At 34.9% G+C, this 23,867-nt stretch overlaps 1 protein-coding gene and 1 long non-coding RNA gene across 2 annotated transcripts in view; one reads left to right on the top strand and one right to left on the bottom strand.

Moving 5' to 3' along the window:
* Window positions 1–16,967: 16,967 nt before the first annotated feature.
* LOC127840321 (uncharacterized) lies at window positions 16,968–17,458 on the bottom strand. The gene is made up of 2 exons (XR_008030526.1): window positions 17,408–17,458; window positions 16,968–17,123 (listed from the first exon to the last, which is right to left on the bottom strand). It is a non-coding gene; the product is annotated as an uncharacterized LOC127840321 (long non-coding RNA).
* A 354-nt stretch (window positions 17,459–17,812) lies between these two features.
* LOC127840633 (uncharacterized) overlaps window positions 17,813–23,867 on the top strand; it is a 317,893-nt gene continuing 311,838 nt past the window's right edge. Inside the window, exons 1-5 of the mRNA XM_052369044.1 lie at window positions 17,813–17,839; window positions 18,548–18,632; window positions 19,069–19,188; window positions 21,696–21,824; window positions 22,826–22,948. Of these exons, the coding sequence (XP_052225004.1) occupies window positions 17,813–17,839; window positions 18,548–18,632; window positions 19,069–19,188; window positions 21,696–21,824; window positions 22,826–22,948 (484 nt within the window). The remainder of the gene's footprint in view (window positions 17,840–18,547; window positions 18,633–19,068; window positions 19,189–21,695; window positions 21,825–22,825; window positions 22,949–23,867) is intronic.

Here is a 23,867-nt window from a genome sequence, read left to right as displayed (position 1 = left end):
TTACAGGGGAAAAAAGGAACATACCTATCAATATTAAGGTTGACTGGTCAAAGGTCAAGGTCACAGAGGGTTGCAACCTGAAGTGTAGACCATTTTGCTTCTGCACAATATCTAGAGATTGCATTGACCAATTATGAAAGTTGTATGATGCTCACTTTGGATGAAAGGATGCCTATCGCTTTTGAGGTTGACATATAACAGTGGCTTATTAATTTATTGCAAGCCATTTCCTCTTTGCATGATATCTAGGGATGGCTTTGAACTACACTCATTATAATGTAATTAAGTATGATAGTTAATTAGAATAAAAGGAAGACAAGTCAAAGATCAAGGTCACAGGAACTGCTACAAACAAAATCTGCACAAATATCTAGAGAATGCTTTAAAATGAGATCATCTAAAGTGGTATGTTTGTTATATCAGAGGGAAGCAAGATTCTTAGTTATTTGGGGATTAAAATATAAGTTAATAAGGGCTACCACTCTTGACACTCTCAATTTTTATGTAAAAGGTCAAGATCACTGTTGCATGCAATATAAAAACATTTCTTTACAAGGACAAATATTAACACATGGCTACACATCAGGGAAAACTTGTTTTACAAACATATCTTGTTTCTCAAATATACACCAAATTAAAATAAGCCTAACTTACATCTTAAGAAAACTTTATCAATAAGGAATTGTCTTTGACTGGATCATTCCATAAAATGAAATCATTGTAAGTCACATTAAACATTAATTTTGTTTGGTCATACCCACCCATACCACCAAACCTTATCTTTGACCTTGACCTTTCTTTATGTATGGCTCTTCAGCATATGGGGACATGTGTGATTGTCAAAAACAGATTATTGTTTGATCAGAAATTTAACATTTTGAGCTACAAGTAAACTCATTGTTTGAAGATTATGAAAAAGGATACAGGTATATATTGTGTATAAAGGGTAGCACACATTTTTAGCTCGACTATTATATATGAAATATATATAGTGGAGCTATCCTACTTCCCCCCGCGTAGGCGTGAGCGTCTGTGTTAGCGTTAGCGTCTGCGTTAGTGTGCAAATGTAAAAGTTTTCGTACTACCCCAAATATTTTCTTTGTCCCTTGACATATTGCTTTCATATTTTGCATACTTGTTAACCAACATAACCCAAACATATAAACAATAGCAGACAACTCTATCAAGCTTTTTGTCATAATTATGGCCCCTTTTCCACTTAGAATATGCCGTAAATGTTAAAGTTTGCGTACTGCCCCAACTTTTTTCAATGTCCCTTGACATATTGCTTTCATATTTTGCATACTTGATTACCAACATGACCCCAACCTATTAACAAGAGCAGACAACTCTATCAAGCATTTTGTTATAATTATTGCCCCTTTTATACTTAGAATATGCATATTATTGATAAATCTATGTTAAAGTTTGCGTACTACCCCAAATATTTCCTATATCCTTTGACATATTGCTTATATATTTTGTATACTTGTTTACCAACATGACCCCAACCTATAAACAAGAGCAGACCACTGTATCAAGCATTTTTACACAATTATGGCCCTAAGCTTTTACACTTAGATAATTGAACATTTTGCTTAAATTGCCATAACTTCTTTATTATGATCACGTTTTATTATTACTTTGACAAAACAACACATACCTGAATACCACAATGGATTCCACCCAAACAATACCCCACGCCCCTACCCAGAATCCCACTCCCCCCAACCTCATCCCCCCCCATTTTTTTTTTAAACATCATCTAATAAATTACCCCACCCCACATTATACCCCCCTCTCACCCCCACCCCCCCCCACCCCCCCCCCCCCAATTTTTTATCCCCCACCAGAGGCGGAGGGATATTGTTTTGGCGTTGTCCGTCCGTCCGTCCTGCTGTCCGTCCGTCCTGCACTTTTGTGTCCGGAGCCATATCTTGGAAGTGCTTTGGCGGATTTCATTGAAACTTCGTATGAGTATATATATGCATAAGAGGATGATGCACGCCAAATGGCATTGTACACCATCTGTTAAAAACAGAGTTATGGCCCTTTGTATCTTGAAAAAATGCTTTTTACTATAAGCACTTTTGTGTCCGGAGCCATATCTTGGAAGTTCTTTGGCGGATTTCATTGAAACTTGGTATGAGTATATATATGCATAAGAGGATGATGCATGCCAAATGGCATTGCACATCATCTGTTAAAAACAGAGTTATGGCCCTTTGTATCTTGAAAAAATGCTTTTTACTATAGGCACTTTTGTGTCCGGAGCCATATCTTGGAAGTGCTTTGGCGGATTTCATTGAAACTTGGTATGAGTATATATATGCATAAGAGGATGATGCACACCAAATGGCATTGTATACCATCTGTTAAAAAGAGAGTTATTGCCCTTTGTATCTTTAAAAAATGCTTTTTACTATAGGCACTTTTGTGTCCGGAGCCATATCTTGGAAGTGCTTTGGCGGATTTCATTGAAACTTGGTATGAGTATATATCCCATGCCAGAGGGGGAGGGATATTGTTTTGGCGTTGTCCGGCTGTCCATCCGGCTGTCCGTCCGGCTGTCCGTCCGTCTGTCGCTTTTGTGTCCGGAGCCATATCTTGGAAGTGCTTTGGCGTATTTCATTGAAACTTCGTATGAGTATATATATGGATAAGAGGATAATGCACGCCAAATGGCATTGTACACCATCTGTTAATAACGGAGTTATGGCCCTTTGTATCTTGAAAAAATGCTTGTTTGAGTGTCAAATATAATACTCTTGTGTCAAGAAGCATATAGGCGGGGGATATCAATTCAACGAATTTGCTTGTTTTTTTTTTAGCATCATTTTATAAATTACCACACCCCATATAATACCCCCCTCTCACCCACCTACCCCCCCCCCCAATTATTTTTTTTTCTCCTTTTTTTATTTTTGAAAGATCGTCTAATAAATACCCACACCACACATTATACCCCCTCTCAACCCCCCCCCCCCCCAAAAAAAAAATTTTTTTTTTTCCTTTTTTTATTTTTGAAAGATTGTCTAATAAATTATTGAATATGAACAATTTCCCCCATGATGGCTTACGATATAATGTCAAGCACTCGAATAGTCAAGCGCGCTGTCCTCTGACAGCTCTTGTTTCAAATCAAGTGAATACAGCTGAACTATCTTAATATGCATGGCCTGCTCTTCAATGCATAATGAGCCATGCTTTTTGAAAATGGGGCTTAATACATTTGCCATCGTTGTCCTATATAAGCTGTGAAGGTTGCACAGGCTAATCATGGACAACTGTGTACGCTTAAACTTGAGGCTTCCTATAAATGATAAATACCTTAAATGCTGAAAGTGTTGTCCCTGATTAGCCTTTACGAAATTGAACAACACTTTTTTGCACCTGCGTTAAGCCCCATTTTTCCAGAGCATGACTCATATATGTGTTTGGTAATTCCAGAGACGAGTGATGGAGCCTGTCAGGCAGATGCTGGGTGTTTGTACAAGCAGGCCGTCTGTGTAACCAATCAGTGCACATGTCCATCGTCTATGTACCCCAATGATGTTGCAGAGGAATGCCAGAATAGTAAGCGGTCTTCAAAATTATATGTGACGCCTAGCAGGTCTAATTCTAATATTATTATTGTAGAGAAAGACTGACTGTGCATGGTATGTTTAACATTTAAAAACATAATTATGTTCACCAATAATTTAAGGGTTATTGTTGAATGCAGATTTCGTCATAATTTTGAATATTTAAGGACAAAAACCACTGGAATTCTGAAATTCTTCATTAATTTGGTTAATTTTATAAATGAAGTAAACAACATTTTAATGCACACACACACTTGAACAAACCTGTTGATTTATGTAACTATTGTTGTCTTGTAAAGAAGTGATCATTTGTGTTTATTTATACCTTTAGACATGAATCATTCAAAAACATAAAATCAAAGAAACTTTGTGTTTCATTGCCTCAATACATGTATTCCGTTTTTTTTTCTGTTACAAAAAAATACACAACTGCTAGGGCAAGGCTATGAGATTATGCTAGTTTTATTCATTTTCTTAGAGGTGATCAACGGAGCTTCTTGCACTCTTGCAAAACAGTGTGCTGTCCAGGGTGCTGTATGTAACAATGGCACATGTAGCTGTGAGATTACAGCCTACCTAGAAGGGTCTACTTGCCTGCCAAGTGAGTTTTGTAACATATCAGTTTAATGAAAATAGTATGCAGTCCAGGGTGCTGTATGCACCAATGGCATGTATGGCTGAGAGATTTTATCATTTTTTCATTGAATCCACATATAAGCCAAGTGACAGGTAATAACAACAAGGTAAAGTGCTAATAATAGTCAGATCATCCCTGGATTTTTTTTAGTTATTTCCCAAAACGAAATATCTCAAATTTTCCATTTTAGCTGTTTCAGTTCTGCAGTTTAATTCTAATCTTAAGCAATCTAGAGGAAATTGACAGAATCTTGGTGGTTTAAATTCTTTGCTATGTTTAATTATCAGCCAATAAATGACTGGAATTATTGAAATATGACCCTTGAATGAAACTGGAATTGTCATTATTTGTTTCATATCATAAAGGTTTTTACAAACTCCACGTTTTTGGTTATTATATAATTTATTGTTGTATTTATATCAATATGAAATATTTTATCCTAAATCCATGAAATTGCTCCCTTATTTACAAACTTTTTTTATAACTCAAATTTCCTATTTTTTTTATTTTAGAGAAAGAAAATGGAGAACTGTGCACACAAACTGACCAGTGCCTCTTCACAGATGCTCAATGTCGTGACAAAGCTGGGGTTATAATGTGCTCATGTCCTGATAACAGATACCAACCTGCAAATGCCAAACAGTGTCTTAGCAGTAAGCGTTGTGACCAAGGTTGATATATGTTTAAAAAAGTGCACTTGCATATAAATAAAGGTTTACATGTTATGTGTAATCAGGGAATGTCTGATAGTGTTGTTATTTTAGTCTTTATAGACAATGTTTTTGCAACCACAGGTCTCAACATTAACCGAAAAACCACATTGCCCTTCCGGGCAAGTACTTAGAAAATCTACTTGCCCTGTACATAAAGCCACTTGCCCAAACATGAAATATCACATCAACTGTAAACCTCATAATTTTTAATAAACCAAAATGATACACCACAAAACCTTTTTTATTTTTTAACATTTAACAAAATGATTACAGCAATTAAAGTCTTATTAAAGTCTAAATTAAATGCTCTTTGTTCTTTTTTGCACTTTTCCGGGCGGACAACTAGATTATAAAATAACTTGCCCGGACCCAACTTTTACTTGCCAGGGGCAATAGGACAACTGTTAATGTTGAGCCCTGAACCAACACAGGTCCGCATATTTTAGCCAATCCATCTGCATTAATGATTGACTTATTTGCAAGTTTAATCAACATGTTCACATAGATTACTTTTCCATCATTTATTTATATTTGTGTGTATACCAACTTTGAAGAAGGTGGTATTAACCCATTTATGCCTAGTGTCTAGAAAAAAAGCCTTTGCAAACAGCGTAGACCCAGATGAGACGACACATGATGTGGCGTCTTATCAGGGACTGCACTGTTTGCTTAAAGGAATTTCTGTAAGAAATATTCTAAAAATAGAAATAATTATATTTTACTAGACATCCCTAGGATGGGAGAGTCCGCTAGGCATACATGGATTAAGCAGTTGCACTGTCTGTGTGTGGGTCTGTGCATGTGTGAGGAAATTTCTGTCTTGCCATATATTGATGAATTTTAAAATCAAATGTTAACCATTATTAATTAGACAACATGTTGACTGCTACATCTGGCTCCTTACATCAATGGTCTAAGTTAGAATTAGAGATTAAAGGCCCAAATTAGTTATTTTACAGCTAGACAATTCTTGTCTCAGCCAAATTTTGCCTTCAATCAAAGGTTTTGAATATGAATCACACAAATGTTGACCGTTTTTACATGATTTGTGGCATGTAACATCTTTCAGTTTACCCCATAGGTCAAGGTCACACTTAGAGGTCATAGGTTAAATTTGAAATTTGAAAATTCCTTCTCAGCCAAATCACCATGTATTGATGGATTTTTAAATAACTTGGAAGAATAAATACCCATAATAAAACAACGTCTTGCTTTAATCACTTGTCACCTTACTTCAATTTCATCATACTTAGGAGTCTTAGGTCTAATTTCACCCTAAAACAATACAAATTCATGTCTCTGTCATAGACTTGCCAAATATTAATGGATTTTTTAATTAACTTTGCACAAAAGTAAAAGATCATAAGACCATGTGTCGATTGTTATTATATATATATGTCTTGTTCGCAGAAAATTGGGCTTAATGCATGTGCGTAAAGTTTAGTCCCAGATTAGCCTGTGCAGTCCGCACAGCTAATCATGGATGACACTTTCCCCTTTTATTGTATTTTTCGTTTAAAGGAAGTCCCTTCTTACTGAAAATCTTGTTAAGGCAGAGATTGTCATCCCTAATTAGCCTGTGCGGACTACGTTTATTTTTTGTAAACAGAGAAATCCTATGGATCTGCCTGTCAGAATGTCAGTGAGTGTTTGACAGCTGGAGCAGAGTGCAGTGTAACCTGTGTGTGTCCTTCCATGTTTTATCATGATGCAAATGCTGACCAGTGTGTTGCAAGTGAGTGTTATATTTTATATTTTGATATTTGTTAACTTAATTCAAAGGAATTTCTGTATTGTAACCATCGATCATGGTCTGTGAAAAAAAAAACAGAATGTGAAAACAATATATTCCCAGATATGAAATTGTCATTCACTTTTGGTTATTGTGTAAGAAGTAATTGCATGATCATATATTAATATATTGAATATATTTAGTTTGACATAATGTTTAAACTCAAAGTTTATTATGTAAAAGTGAAGTAAACTGAAATTTGACAAACGTAATAATAATAATAAACCCAATCTGTATGCAAAAAACAGGAGTACATTAATTTATTTTCATACAGTCGATTGGTGTTTAACGGATAGCTAAGGACTTCGAGTCTCATTTCAACCTAAACACCATGCATTCAGTAATTAAACCATTAAACCTAGATAGACACATGTCTCTCCTATTGAAACATGCCTGCGGTTTTAAATTTCCGAAAAAATATTTGTTTACAGTGCGAATTTCTGTGTCTTTGTTGTTCGCATGTATGACAAATGAAGTTGCTTATATCTTAAATCATGTAACTTTAAAGAATTGCCATGCGCGATGCACTAGAAATCACACCATATACAAACTTAACTAAATCCACCGATATATACAGTAATAGTTTGCTCAAACCGAAGGAAACAATGATAATTGTCTTAAATTTGATCAAACGCATTTGTGGTATATAAAAGCTTGAATCCATGTACAACTTTCTTGATCTACACCGAAAATAAGCACCATGTTCAATTTAAGTTGTACTTACATATTCAAACTTTAATTATCTTAATCATTTAAGAAAACCTATACCTCTTATCTAGATTACACATTATTTTACAGAATCATACGTTTGTAAAACTGTACATAATTTGAACGCTGGTACAGTTGAATTTTGCCTATAAATGCACCATAAGTGGAGAATTTTTCGCCAACAGTTAAAGACACCGCCATTTTCAGGTAACTGATATATTGCTTGTATGAAACCATCTATTTATCAATTGTCTAAAAGATAATTAAATTATTTGTGTAACTCAATTTCTGAGAACTACCTTTGACGGCTGCCGTCATTGAATTTCATAATATCGATGCTGCAACTAATTAAAAACAGTTTTTCACGCCTAACATAGAAACGTCGGCTAATTAAAGAATCAAATTATAAACTGAATTAAATTATTTGTGTAACTCAATTTCTGAGAACTACCTTTGACGGCTGCTGTCATTGAATTTCATAATATCGATGCCGCAACTCATTAAAACAGTTGTACATACCTTACTTAGGAACATCAGCTAATTAAAGAATCAAATAAGCAACCGTATTACATGAAAGGAAGCTGTAACAGATGAAGAATTTTTAACTTTTATGAGCTTATACAAACTTATTACTGATTAAAAGCACTAAATGACAATTCTATACTTTATTAGTCGTACGGCTAGACAATCTCCATAGGAAAGGCTATACGAACAGAGCCGTACGGCTAGCCTCTTGTCTACCCGTACGGGGCCGTACAGCTAGCCTCTTGTCTACCCGTACAGGGCCGTACGACTAGCCACTGCCTTCCTGAATATGGGTCACCACATGTCCATTCACTAAAACCCAAGTTGCAGCTTTCATGCTTATTTTATATGGTACGCATCAATTTGGTTTCTGAGCATTCTTACTTTTGTAAAGGACACATAATACTAAAAGATTTCATCAATGACCATTATGTTTACCAAACAAAATCTGCAAAATTCAAGAGACCATTAGTCTGCACTTTTCCTGTCTTCACAAAAACGGTGCGTACATAACATGACCTTGTTTTGCTTTCGAAAAAAGAAACAGTTGTAAACATTGACACACTTCAACAAAAACATGACATGAATCGACTTAACAATGATAGGCTTTTTGTATTCAATTCATAGAAAACTATAAATCTTAACATAAATACAAGTATTTTGCAAAAAACGTTTAACCTATCCATTACTCACTAAAATCCGCTATACACCAATCGACTGTAGGAAAAAGAGGAGCAACTTAAAGCAGGTATATACGATTTGTTATATGTGTTTGAATTGTAATATATTGATAAAATATGTTACAATAACATAAAATGGGAAAGAAAAATTATACATTAAAGCCGAATTTCATAAAATGCAGCAAAGACAAATTAGCGCTCCGAGCCGATTGTGACGTACATATTTTCCTACAATAACCGAAGCATTCTTCTTTGTATTAGGATCGGAGTTAGTGTTCATGTGTCGTATGAATAGATATCGTTGTGGGAATTCAAATAAACCATTAAACTAAGTTTAGATTCACATCGTACATGTATGGTATACATGCTGGTGAATTCGACTGTACAGCCTGTTTTCAATTTCAGAATTAAATATCTGGCTGATTCTGCATTTTTCGACACATGTTCTTCTTAACTTTTATTTTAATTTATATTGAAATACATGTAAATATATAATAATTTTTTACACATTTTATATAAATTCATAAATATTTGACAAAATCGTATATACCCGCTTTAAACCTGGACCCAGACTGGATTTGTTTACAATTAAGTTTAGTGTGGATTTAAATTGTAAACTTATAATATTATGTTACTTTGTAATCATCTTGAGATGATGTTTTATTTGTCATCTTCAGAAATCGAGTACAATCAGACTGGCTGCACGGACCCAGTTCATTGTAAAACACCTGAGGCTGGCTGTTCAGGGGGAACATGTTTGTGCTTGGCTACACACTACTATGCAACTGATAAATGCCACATAAGTAAGTGCTGTAACTTAGATTTTATAGAAATTGTAAATGTTGTAAACATGAGTGTGGATGAATGTTGTAAACATGAGCATGGTGTAAATGTTGTAAACATGTGTGTGGAGTAACTGTTGTAAGCATGAGCATGGCGTATATGTTGTAAACATGTGTGTAGAGTAACTGTTGTAAGCATGAGCATGGCGTATATGTTGTAAACATGAGTGGTGTATATGCTATTATCATGCGTGTGGTGTATAGGTTGTAAACATGAGTGTGTTGTATATGTTGTAAATATTAGTATTGTTTGTTGTAGTTGTATTTCTTTGACCTTGCAGTCAAGGATAACCCATGAAATTGCAAGCACTTATTTCCAATAGGGTTCCTTGGTTTTGCTGAAGAGACAGCTAGCAGGAGAGGCAGTATTGGGATACAAGGAATCCGGGTGCGATACCCTAGCTCTTTGCGAATAGACCCCTTGGTTCTTTTACGTGCTCAGTGTATAGCACCGATACACGCGGGAATTACCTGCGTTTCATACCAGTACATCTCTAGTTGGGTGGGAAACACTTGAAGCATTTCTGAAATTTCCAGTGCCCCGGCCGGGTATTGAACGGGGGACCTCTGGAATGGTAGACCAGAGTGTTACCACTTGACCACCGCACCACCTGACTCAACCACCACACCATGTTGTTAACATGCGTGTGTTTTATTTGTTACAGAGAAGAAGGATGGGGAGCCCTGTACTCACGTTAGCCAGTGTGCTCGGACTGGTTCAGTGTGTGACGTGATCTGCAGGTGTCCAGACGCCAAGTACCTTGATGATTCAACCAGTCCAGTCTTGTGTGCCGACAGTATGTAGAATGTGCCTGTAGTTATAGTGAAGTTAGGATTTCAAACAACAGCTACTTAAAATTCCATCTTTTAGATAGATTTTGTCAAATAAAAGTTGTCTTGGAATCAAATTACAAATATTTGAATTATAAATGTTGCTTGTTCCTAACAATATATGGGCCAATATGTTTTTGCTGTAGGCACCTTAGAAGAGATTTAACACTGAAAAGCTAACATAATCTCTTTCTATTTCTGGTATCAATTACAAACAATACTTTTACCAATGTTAATAGACCAATATATACCAATTTCTTTATAATATAATGCAGTAAACAGTTTCCCACCTAGATATTTTGACGCATGTGCAGTCCCATAGAAAGTTAAATTTAATGAAAGACCTTTTTTTACTAAATTCAACTTTTAAAGGATTCATTTCCAACCCTTAGATACTGATTAGAAGCAAAAAGCATACAACCTGAACAGACTGCGAGTTTCTCGCAGGCTGTTCTGGTTTTATGCTGTTTGAACATAGCCATTTTCTTTTTACTTCTGAGTGGGAAAGGATTAAGTGTTCTAATAACTTGTATCAATCAAGTTAGTTGTTCCGTGCAATGCAATATTTGGCACAACCATCAAGACTGGTACAAAACTCAAAACACCATGCTAACGTAATACACCATTTTATCATAATTACCTTCTTTGAATAATATTCTTTAAATGCCTAAACAAATCAAAACCCACTTTAATGTGAAGTAAACAATACTTTTCACAAAATAATAATACATGTTATAGCCATCTAAACTTTTGTTGTTAAGGTAGAAACTAGTCCCACTACTGGTATAATATGTGAACCAAAAACACTACTGGTGAGCAAGTATTTATCAGACAAAATATTGGGATTTTCTTGAATTACTCAATCCTCAATAATAAGAAATATTGCATGAAAATTTAACTGAAACATCCTGGTTCTGTCATCTACGAGGGAATGTAAACAAAACCTTTGTTTGATGTGTGCATGTGTATGTACAAGGGCTATATAAGGGGTGATTAAAGGGAGTTTATTTTCAACTGTACAGGCGTATTCTCTTGACATTTATTATTTGAGTAATTTGAAACAAATTAGAGTTAAAATGATTCTTTTCTTAACAGAAATATTAAAATGAAGTCAATACATCAATTTGATGGTACAATATGTTGTCTTCTGCGTGTGTAAATAAAGTTATAATTTGTTTCCAATATCAGTGCAAACAAAGATCTATAAAGAAACATTAGTTGAATTTACTTTACATTTAATTGTGACAAAATTTATAAACATTGTATTTGCTTAACTATAATTCTTGCCTTTTAACGAATGTTTGCAGTCAAGTTCAAGAAAACAAGTTTCTGTAACTATATATAATGTGACGAAGCAAATACTGTTTAAAGGCCCTATAAAGGTGACGAACCGTAATTATTTACCGATTTTTTAATATTTTTTCATTTTTTATTGATAAAGGTTATTAGAAAACAATATATATACTGGTCATGTACGTAATTCCGGCCTGTACGTAAAAAATCGGCCACCTGTGTAAAATCATTTTCATGATCTTAACGCACATTTTTTGTTTTTATTTAGAAAAATCAACATGAAAACCATCCCTACTCTCAATATTTTGGAAATGTAAGAACCATATCACTGTAAACTTTTGTGTTAAAATGTCACAAATATAGCAGGAAATATTTGCCTCGTGGGGAAAGTGATGTCTTCTTAGTTGCAACAATTATATTCATATAAGAAACATATATATTTGACAAAGTTATTTTTATTTTATCTAATAAACTTTAAATAAAGTTTTACCGATTAATTGTACAAAAAAATATATTCAAAACATAAAAATCAGAACATAAATATAATTTTTTAATATATGAATTACCTCCCTTGATAAGAATATTACTAGATTACATGTTTAAAATTATATATAAGCGTTTACTAATAATCAACACTGAAGTAAACTTTTTAAACAAAATGTTTTCACTTTTTTAGCTTTGTTTGAAAAAATTGATTAAACCCATTAAAAACAATTATTTTTTTATGAATTAGCAGTTGCCCATTGTTTATATTTATTAAAATAGGTAGGGGGAGTAACTGGTATAATAATTTCGCATTTATTTTAAATTTCAAGTCAAAAATTTTAATAGTATAAACATTGATTAATACTCAGAAATTGAAGGACATTTGTCTAAAGATATTGCTTTGTAATTTTATCTGCAGATCAAACTGAAAAGTGGCCGATTTTTTAGGTACATTTAACCTACGAAAATGGATAGTTTACATGTCATCATTTTCTGTTCATTAAGTAACATTCACTGATCTAATTCTATTTAAATGTTCATGCTAGGTGAGTTTTGAACCCAGGATTATATATGTGAAGTTTAGTTTCAAGCAGTTGCCTAACACTAAAGAGTTTTCTTAAATAGTCCCAAAAGTGGCCGGAATTACGTACATGACCAGTATATGCTATTAGACATTACCATAAAAAATGACCAATACAACTTGTTTTGAGCTCAAAATAGTGTCCTCCAAGTCAGTTGTGTTTACAAACAATCAGTTTATTTACATCGTTGTTTACCCAGGAATATGAAAGTGACTCAGGTCACCAAAAATATATGGTTGATTTTCAACGTTTTCCGGTATCACTCACAAAATAGGTCTCTTCTAAATGGTTAAACAGTTTGTAGTGATCTAATAAGTAACTTCCTGCTGGTAAATTGTTGTTTAAAATAGAATAGAAAATTGAATTTTCTTTCGGCTCACAAAGTAGGTCTCTTCTAAATGGTTAAACAGTTTGTAGTGATCTAATAAGTTACTTCCTGCTGGTAAATTGTTGTTTAAAATAGAATAGAAAATTGAATTTTCTTTCTGCTATTTTAAGCATACATCACCGCTTTGAGGCTACACATCACGTTAGTTGCAAAGTTGTAAACATTTCTTCCAATTATGAAACGGGTATATCTTCAACAATTCTTGACAACCTAAGCTGTGTTATTTAGCATTTTTTATGCAAGAGTAACTGAAATCCGGTAAAAATTAGACCAGTTTATATGCATAATAATTGGATTTGTCACCTTGATAGGGCCTTTAAAGGGGCCTTTTCACAGATTTCGGCATGTGTTGATGTTTGTAATTAAATGCTCTGTATTGATTATTGTAAACATTAGATCTAAAAAGCACCAGTAAATAAACAAGAATAGAATTTAAAAAAAAAGAAAAAAAAGTTTCCCTCAACTGGGTTTGAACCACTGACCCCTGGAGTCATGGAGAAAAGACTACCTCTTAGACCACTTGGCCATCCGTCCTCATGCAATGACGGATGTATTTTATACTGTATATATTAAATTCTGTATTTTGTGCATTGGGAATAAGACATCAAACTGGGAATGGACATCATTTTGGTGATTTTCTCAAACAAAACTATTCATTTCATGATCTACATTTATTTTTGTAATATATTATCTATAATTTAAGCTTAATAAGCAATTTTCCATGACTTTTTCATTAACAGCGATTGTATTTTTAACCAGGTTTTCCGAAGGAAAAAACTGGTTATTAGATTGGCGAATGCGGGCGGGCTGGCTGGCTGGCTGGCTGGCGGGCTGGCGGGCTGGCGGAATAAGCTTGTCCGGGCCATAACTATGTCGTTCATTGTCAGATTTTAAAATCATTTGGCACATTTGTTCACCATCATTGGACGGTGTGTCGCGCGAAATAATTACGTCGATATCTCCAAGGTCAAGGTCACACTTTGAGTTCAAAGGTCAAAAATGGCCATAAATGAGCTTGTCCGAGCCATAACTATGTCGTTCATCGTCAGATTTTTAAAATCATTTGGCACATTTGTTCACCATCATTGGACGGTGTGTCGCGCGAAATAATTACGTCGATATCTCCAAGGTCAAGGTCACACTTTGAGTTCAAAGGTCAAAAATGGCCATAAATGAGCTTGTCCTGGCCATAACTATGTCATTCATTGTGAGATTTTAAAATCATTTGGCACATTTGTTCACCATCATGGGACGGTGTGTCCCACGAAAGAATCACGTCAATATCTCCAATGTCAAGGTCGCCACGACTAAAAATAGATTTGAAAAAAAAAAAAACTTACAAAGGGGGTTAATTTTTTTTGGTCATTTCAAAAGTTCAGTTTGAGTTTTCTCCCTTTATCAGATTTTTTTTTCACAATGAAAACCTGGTTTTGTGACAATTTTGTCCCTTGTTATCATTTAAAGTGTATTTTTAAACCATGTCCATGCGCGGCATGGACACAGTTTCATTTCATGAGGATTTTTTTTTAAATTAATTTAAAATCCAGTTTTGAAGTAAAATCAATTTAAATTATGCTATTATATATGCAAGTATCTGTTTTAATTATAATTTGTCAAACTAGATAAAAACAACATATAAAACTGCATATTATATACTTTTGATAAAACACAATTTATTCCCAAATTGATGTCTTATTCCCAATTCACATAATATAGTGTTATTAGCAATCCTGGTAGTATCACAAAATATAATGACAACAACAGAACTCTCCAAATTATTCAATCATTTCGCGTTGCAACACTTTATAATTTTTAGGTTTTTAAATTGTCAAAAGATGCATATAATGGATATTTTAGAGCATGGTAAATCTTCAATATTACTGTTTCCTCACATATATTATAACTAAAACGACAATATGCGAATTATAAACAACTTGTTTAATTTTGTCAATTTACCAAAACATGAAAAGGCCGCTTTAAGCATAACAATACACGAAATAAAAAGATCATCTGGTAAAAACTGCTGTCCGACAAATACTAGCTAACCAGTTGCAACAAATATGGTTTCTCGTAATTTATTGCTGAATAAACCATGTACTTCAGCAAAACAGAAAAATGCATAGAATAATATACATTAATGGAGTAGCTATTTAGAATGGCTCTACAGGATATTTTCTTCACTTATCAAGTAAAAATTCTCAACCAATCAAAAATCATTCCACGATTGAAAGATCGGGGGTATATTGTTTTTGGCCTGTCTGTCTGTCTGTCACTGTGCCAGTCTAATTTATTCTTTGTGTGTGTCCCAAAACTTTAACCTTGGTCATAACTTTTGCAATATTGAAGATAGCAACTTGATATTTGGCATGCATGTGTATCTAATGGAGCTGCACATTTTGAGTGGTAAAAGGTCAAGGTCATTCTTCAAGGTCAAAAGTCAAAAAATACAATCCAAGGAAAGTAAAAATCTTTAAAAGGGAGATAATTTCTAAACCTGCCAAATGATATACCGGTATTGAAATCTAATTTCAAAGCGGCGCAAAAGTGGGCATCATGTTTCTAACAAACACATCTCTTGTTCCTATTTTTCTAACAGAGCTCACCTACGGGTCAGTGTGCACAGTGGATGGCCAGTGTATGACAGGAGGCTCCCTCTGCATGCTTAACAACAACAACACCAACAAGTGTGCCTGCACTGACAACTTCTACCACGACACCGCTGATGACTCCTGCAAACTCAGTAAGCGCTGTGTTAGTAATGTCCTATGTAGAAGCCACAGCGGTCTTCTTACAAATTCAATGGTTGTGTTTCTGTTTTTCTGTCTGTCTGAATGTACTTCCTTTAGTCCGCATGTACTTCCGTCCGTCTGTCTGTTGATTGGTCTGTCTGTCTGTTGGTCTGTCCGTCTGTCTATCTGGTTATCTGGTTGTCTGTAGGCACAAACTTGTCTGCAAACATACAACATTCAAACTTGCAAGCATTGTTCCTTATGATATGAAGTTTTGCATGAGTGATTATTGTCGATGATAAACATTGCAAAACTTATGCTCCTTTATATACTCCCCCAAATTTTTTTAGGGGTCGCATATAGTCGCCGCTTCGTCTGTCCGTGTATCCATCCGTCTGTGCCAATTTTTTTTCCGGGCTATTTCTTAGCAATTAATGAATTCAATGAAACTTTATGGGGACTTTCACTGACCAAGAGGAAATGTGCATATTATCAGCCGGTTCTGGTCGGATGATTTTTCACAGAGTTATGGCCCTTTGAAAAATTATCCACTTACTTTACATATAGTGCAATTCCTGTCCGGGCTATTTCTCAGCAACTAATGACCGGAATTCAATGAAACTTTATGGGAAGCTTCACTACCAAGAGGAGATGTGCATATTATCAGCGGGTTTTGGTCGGATGATTTTTCACAGAGTAATGGCCCTTTTGAAATTTTCTTTAAAAAAATTATTGTCCCCCAACTACTGTGCCCTTAAGACTTTTCCTTTTATCTGAATATATAGTACAATATTGTGACAAAAAAACCTCTGAGGAGCATCACCCGTCTCCGATGGTTTCTTGTTGTCTAGGACGGGATTTTGAAAAACAATTACGAATGATCATTACAAGAGGTCAACTACACCCTGTGCAAGAAGTTCAAGGTCACGGTGGACACTTATTCCTTAAATAACAAGGGCTGTTTGTAAAACATGCATGCCCCCCATATGGGCTGTCCGTTGTAGTGGCAGCCATTGTGTGAATACGATTTTTGTCACTGTGACCTTGACCTTTGACCTAGTGACCTGAAAATCAATAGGGGTCATCTGCGGGTCACTGATCAATGTACCTATGAAGTGTCATGATCCTAGGCAAAAGCGTTCTTGAGTTATGATCCGAAAATCATTTTACTATTTCGGGTCACCGTGACCTTGACCTTTGACCTTGTGACCTCAAAATCAATAGGGGTAATCTGCAAGTCATGATCAATCTACCTATGAAGTTTCATGATCCTAGGCGTATGCGTTCTTGAGTTATCATCCGAAAACCATTTTACTATTTCGGGTCACCGTGACCTTTGACCTAGTGACCTCAAAATTAATAGGGGTCATCTGCGAGTCATGATCAATCTACCCATGAAGTTTCATGATCCTAGGCGTATGCGTTCTTGAGTTATCATCCAGAAACCATTTTACTATTTCCGGTCACCATGACCTTGACCTTTGACCTAGTGACCTCAAAATCAATAGGGGTCATCTGCAAGTCATGATCAATCTACCCATGAAATTTCATGATCCTAGGCGTATGCGTTCTTGAGTTATCATTCAAAAACCATTTTACTATTTCAGGTCACCGTGACCTTGACCTTTGACCTAGTGACCTCAAAATCAATAGGGGTCATCTGCGAGTCTTGATCAATGTACCTATGAAGTTTCATGATCCTAGACCCAAGCGTTCTTGAGTTATCGTCTGACAACCACCTGGTTCTTCGAAGGGGGGCATAAATATAGTAAAAACATGTGTTTACTGCCAGACTATATTGTTATTGTACATGATTGGATTTCAAAATAATTGGCACAAAATATAATAATTTTAAAACTCCATAATGTGGGACTACTGTTTTGTTGGCTTTAAAGTCAAGGTCACAGTTGACACTTATACAATATATGCATGTTCCTTATATGCATACATAGAGAAGGAAATGTTCTGGTCCAGCACATACCTTAATTGTGCACTAAAAGATGTAAAAAAAATGGAAGAAATAATGACATGTCACCTGTTCAATGCCATTGTCAGGCTTGGAGTTCAACTGTAAAAATTATGTTTGGAATATAACATTTTATTAAAAGACAGCAGTAAGTGTTAGTTTAGCAAAATGTTCATCATTTTAAGATGCTGTTTCCAAGGAGAGTTTCAAGGTCCCAATTTTCAAGGTCAAACATCTACTTTAAATGAACCTCTGTGCATGTTTCATGTCAAAGTCATACATCTAAGCCTGGTACACAGTTTTGAATTAACTTGGCACAGTTAGTTACAAACTTCAGATGATGTATTGCCCGCATGAATCAGATTTTTTGTTCAAGGACAAACTCTGTAAGCTTTAGTGTGATATAGTGTCTGTTTTAGACCCATTGTAGGTGTGAATTTGTCATGCATATCAATTGAAAAAAAAGCCATTTAAAGTAGAACGATGTGATTGCCAATTATTATTTATGATTATTTATTATGATTTATTGTTGTTCATGATTATTTATGATATTTTATGAATATTTATGAATATTTATGTGCATAATGATATACATTTTTACTGTGATTATAGGTAACATGTATATGCTTGTTTTTGTTAAGTATTTTAATAGTGAATCAGCCAATCAAGCTTTAAAATAGAATACAAAGAACATGAAAAAACATTGACATGGATGAATACTAGACTTCTCTCTTCTGTAAACAGAGATCCGATACAACCAAGTGTGCCTACAGACCTCAGATTGCATGACAGCCTGACGCTGAGTGTCTCGGCACAGGCTCTCGCAAGTGTGTCTGTCCTGGGACAAAGTACCTCGATGACACTCGGTGCAGTCTTAGTGAGTATACCTTTCATATAGTATATATGAGGTATAAATTCATATAAAATGTTTTATTTTAGTAGTTTTTTTACTCAATTTGACACATTGCAGAATGCAATATTCCCAATTATAGCAAAGTAATTTTAATAATAAAAATCAGAAAAATTACATGTATAATAACAACTGATACTATTTGTGTCATGTTATGAGAAAACTGGGCATAATGCATGTGCGTAAAGTGTCGTCCCAGTCGGCACAGGCTAATCAGGGACGACACTTTCCGCCTAATCTTGATTTTGGGTAAGGAGGGACTTCCTTGAATCTAAAAATACCATTAAAGCAGAAAGTGTTGGCCCCGATTAGCCTGTGGGGACTTCACAGGCTAATCTGGGACGACACTTAACGCACATGCATTAAGCCTACTTTTCTCAGAACATGACTCATTTGATTGCAGGGAAGCAGAACGGACAGGTATGTCTGGACGTGGAAGAGTGCGCTGTAACTGGGGCTATCTGCAGTGACACCTGCCAATGTCTTGACAACCACTTGCTGAATGGGACCACATGCACACCAAGTAAGGACATTTAATACGTTTTTTGTGTGCTTTTCCGTCTCCCATTCTTCTGCTATTGGTAATATGTCGAGGGCACATAAGAGCTTAACTTGATACAATAATATGTCAATTGAAAGTCATAAAAGCATATCAGTCTTAGATGCACATACTTATAGATCCTTTCAGTTGTAAAAGGATGATATTTTCAGGCCCCTGCCATGATAATGGCAGAAAGGCATATAATGTAATGCATGTTGGTTTGTGTTAGTATGTTTGTGGTAGATATCCTGTCAGGCTGTCGGTTTGTGTTAGTATAATTGTGGTAGATATCCTGTCAGGCTCATAACTATCTTGGGCATCATGGGATATTCTTAATAAATTGGTAAAATTATCATCATATTAACAAAAGAAGTTGTGTGCTACAACCATTTCGGTCGCAGTGGACATCTGACATTTCTGCATCTTCCTTATATGGTTTTCGTGAAAGTACATGTTTTTGTGTCTGGGTCATCAATCTGTAAAGCATGATGGAATTTAAAATAATTGTCAAAACTTATCAGCAAATCAAGAAAACAAATCACATAAAGAAACAATTTGGCATTGTAAAGGTCAAGGTCACAATGGACACGTTTTTTTCGCATATTCATTATATGGCTCTGCATGGTCATATAAGATGTTTGTTTCTAGTCAATAACTGTGTTGTGATTTGTCTGATTTCAAAATGAAATAGCAAAAATATCAAGTGGACGGGCCACATGCAACAAACATGTTGCTTGCTTCAAAGTCAAGGTCAATGTTGACACTCAGAATTTTGGGAATTCCTTATAAGGTTACAGCGAAAGAACATTTTTTTGTTTGGCCCATAATTTCAGAGTGCATTATGGGATTTCAAAAATACAAAATATATTGGCATAAATAAGCATAGTTTTAAAACAATTTGTCATATGAAACAACTTTATAGGTTTGTTCATGAGATGTTGTAATAAATTGGCGCTAATTATCCTCGTATCAAAACAACTTGTGATAATTCAAATCCTGATTATAAACAGAGTGATAAGAAGTGGTAAGTGTAAAGTAATGTGAAACCATTATTATAAGTCAAATATTAAACATTGAACAGTACACCGATTGAAGGGTTTAAGTTCGTAACGAATAATTATGTCCCATGTTTATAAAAGACTGAAATAACAGAGGCATGAACGACATTTATATCCAACGTAATCCACGCAAACCTCCTTTGTCTGTTTCACAACCTAGATCAATCGGGTTATTACATTAATGAAGAGTGTGTCCTGCTAAACCGCTAATCATAAAAATATGCTATCAATTGACATACAATTAGAAGTGCCAGGTACTATTACCTGATAACAAAAGACTTGTTGATTGGCATGTGATAAACTGGGACACCTCATGCAAGTGTCTACCAAGTTACTCTCCTCTCCCCACCGCAGACAAGTATTACAAATAAATAAAAAAGTGACCTTGGTTGTTTTTTTGTAAAAGCACGATATTTTATGCTGACTAAAAAAAATGCTTTTACAGTAAAAGACACATCGGACTTGTAATTTGTTCAATGCCCTCAATGAACCAATATATGAGACGTTATGTGACTGTCAGTTCTATTTATTAACAATGCATTGGCAAAAAAAATCATCACTTTTAGATACCAGTAATATTATCTTAAGGTAATGTCTTAGTTGTGAATTTATAGGCTTTATGTGTTGCATAGAAAGTAACTAATTTCAATGCTACTTAAATGGTGCAGCCCAATATGAGTTGGGCTCTGGGAAAACAGGGCTTAATGCATGTGGGTAACGTGATGTACCAGAATAGCGTGTGCTGTCTTCTCAGGCCGAGAAGTGATGACGCTTTTTGCCTTCACTTGATTTCTGTGGTGAAGAGACCTCCTTTAACCCTTTGCATGCTGGGAAATTTGTCATCTGCTTAAATGTCGTCTGCTGAATTTCTAAAATTAGCATTTTCTTCGATTTTTTTCAAAGAATACTATCAGAATAGCAAACAGTTTCGATCCTAATGAGACGCCACGTTCTGTGGCGTCTCATCTGGATCCAAACTGTTTGCAAAGGCCTTTAAAATTCGGTTCCCGCACTGAAAGGGTTAATTTCCCTTTCCCCACCAGAAGCAAAGTGAAAATGGCCTTGGCAGCAAGCATACAACAAAATCAGCCTGTGAGTAATTCGGAGTCTGTTCAGGTTTTATGCTATTTTATGCTGTTTGCTGCTCATCAGTTTTAAGGGTAGAAAATGAAGCCTTTAAAATGTTAATCTATTAAGAAAAGATTTTCTAAGGGAGTACAGACCCATCAAAAAGCTTATCTGTGTGGTAAAGGGTTAACGGTTCACTTTATCTTGGTCACACAACGCTTGTTTCTGTGTCCAGTGACATATAGCAGGGGCATCTTTGTTCCTCTGACACACTTCTAGGTTAACATAATTAAACATGAGTTATTATAAATTAGTGAATGGTTGGCCTTTACTGAAATGCATGTTTTCGTGTTCGTATTCCAGAGGTGACCAATGGTCAGTCATGCGGTGATGTGACCCATTGTCTGATGACAGGCGCAGTTTGCCTCAGTAGCCTGTGTCAGTGTCCAGCTGGCACGTACAGGAATCTGTCAGGAAATACCTGTACCACATGTATGTATAGCATGTAAATTGTCTGTTGAAATCATTGTTTTAAGCGCTTATTGTTACTCTTTAAACGGATCTTTTCACGCTTTGGTAAATTGACAAAATTGAAAAAAGTTGTTTCAGATTCGCAAATTTTCGTTTTGGTTATGATATTTGTGAGGAAACAGTAATACTGAACATTTACCATGCACTAATATAGCCATTATATGCATCTTTTGACGATTTTAAAACCTAAAAATTATAAAGCGTTGCAACGCGAAACGATTGAATAATTTGGAGAGTTCTGTTTTTGTCGTTAAATTTTGTGAAACTACGAAGATTGCTTATATAAGGTATAAAATACGTTTAGAATGTGTTCTCGGCGGAATAGCTCAGTAGGTTAAAGCGTTTTTACTTCAGGACTCTGGCAGGACTCCAGGGGTCACTGGTTCGAAACCTGATCCGGGCAATGTTCTTTTCCTTTTTTTAATTTTATTCTTGATTTTTTACTGGAGCTTTTACGATCCAATGTTTACATTTATCAATATAAAGCATTTAATGAATAAGTTAAAAAATGCCAAAATCTGTGTAAAGGCCCCTTTAATGAATTTATAAAGGGAGACTAATCTGTTTAATTGTAGTGTGTTTTCCCCAATACTTTGTGCAGTTATCATTCATGAAAGGATATGGATATTGTGTAGTCACAGCATTTATTAAATTGTAAGATTGCATACTAACAAGCATTATTTTATATTTTCTTTCATTTTAATCAAAGCAAAAGAACCATTCCATTTATTATTTCTTTGTTTTGTGCTACAACCGCATTTATAATTTGCTAAAGATCAAGTGACAATTATTCAAGAAAGACCTTGCCACAAATCAGATTGTACAGTATACATGTATTTCTATGTCCGCAGTACTAGTCAGCTGCCTAATATGCACATAACTTTTAGAGTATGAATTCATTTTAAAATAGTATATTTGACTTTATGACAACAGGTCCCTAAAATTTGTTGAAATAATTTCAGTGAAGATGTATGGGTCCTCGTGTGACACTGCTGATCAGTGTGTGACAGCGGCATGCTCCGAATATAAGTGTACCTGTCCACTGGGACAATTCTTCTCTGCGTCATTGGCAGCCTGCCAGACAAGTAGGGCCTCTAGCTCCGTATCTATAATGGATCGTAAATTATTCTTAACTTTAGTTTAAATAAGGCACAATGAGACTGTATGTTTTATACAGTGAGCTTTGGAACATCTATATATTATATATATATATATATATATATATATATATATATGTCATTTTGATTTTGATTCAATTTGCCAGCTATTTTTGTCATGTATTTCACAAGAATGAATTAACAAGCATTAATTAAATTGTACTCAAATCCCCTCACATGAAGAGTTAAAAGTGGGTAAACTGCAGTCATTATGCTGGTTATTTCTTAGGTCAGTTGTATCTGTAGGCACTTCTTGTCTTATGAACTACTTCTTTATGTTTAATATAGATGAAAATTCAAATACCTGTACTTGGTATTCAAAGGAAGCACTAGTTTTGACACACTTAATATCTCCCAAGAGTTCTTCACCATGGTCAACTGGTGACCATTGCTTACAAAAGATTTCCATTGAAGAACTTCTGTTATTGTTCAATTTCATAAAAATTCTTACACTTAATATACTACAGGACTAGTTGTACATGACATAATTTTAGAATGAATCATAATCAAGATGACCAACAGGAATTCATCTTGAAAATGTTATATTTTTTTGAGGTACAGATAACCTTAAAACTTGATTTACTTGCTAAACTTAATGCATACATTTATTGATGTTTGAGATAAAGATTTTTTTAAGCACAAATTCAAGACAGATGACTCTTCAATAAAAATGTTTGACTTGTTGCCATTTTGGATAAAGGTTTTGTCTTCAGACTACTTATTAATTTGTATGTTGAATAAAGTGTTAATTTAAATATGCCAATTATCAGTAAAAAAGACTGTGGTAACAGTTTTCTAATTGAATATGAATGATGTGTTATTTGTAATGGAAATCTTTATTGCTTCT

The sequence above is a fragment of the Dreissena polymorpha genome, chromosome 8 (genome assembly GCF_020536995.1).
Source record: "Dreissena polymorpha isolate Duluth1 chromosome 8, UMN_Dpol_1.0, whole genome shotgun sequence".
NCBI lineage: Eukaryota > Metazoa > Mollusca > Bivalvia > Myida > Dreissenidae > Dreissena > Dreissena polymorpha.
Note: the sequence above shows the minus strand (reverse complement) of the source record. Positions and strands in the feature narration are given on the sequence as shown.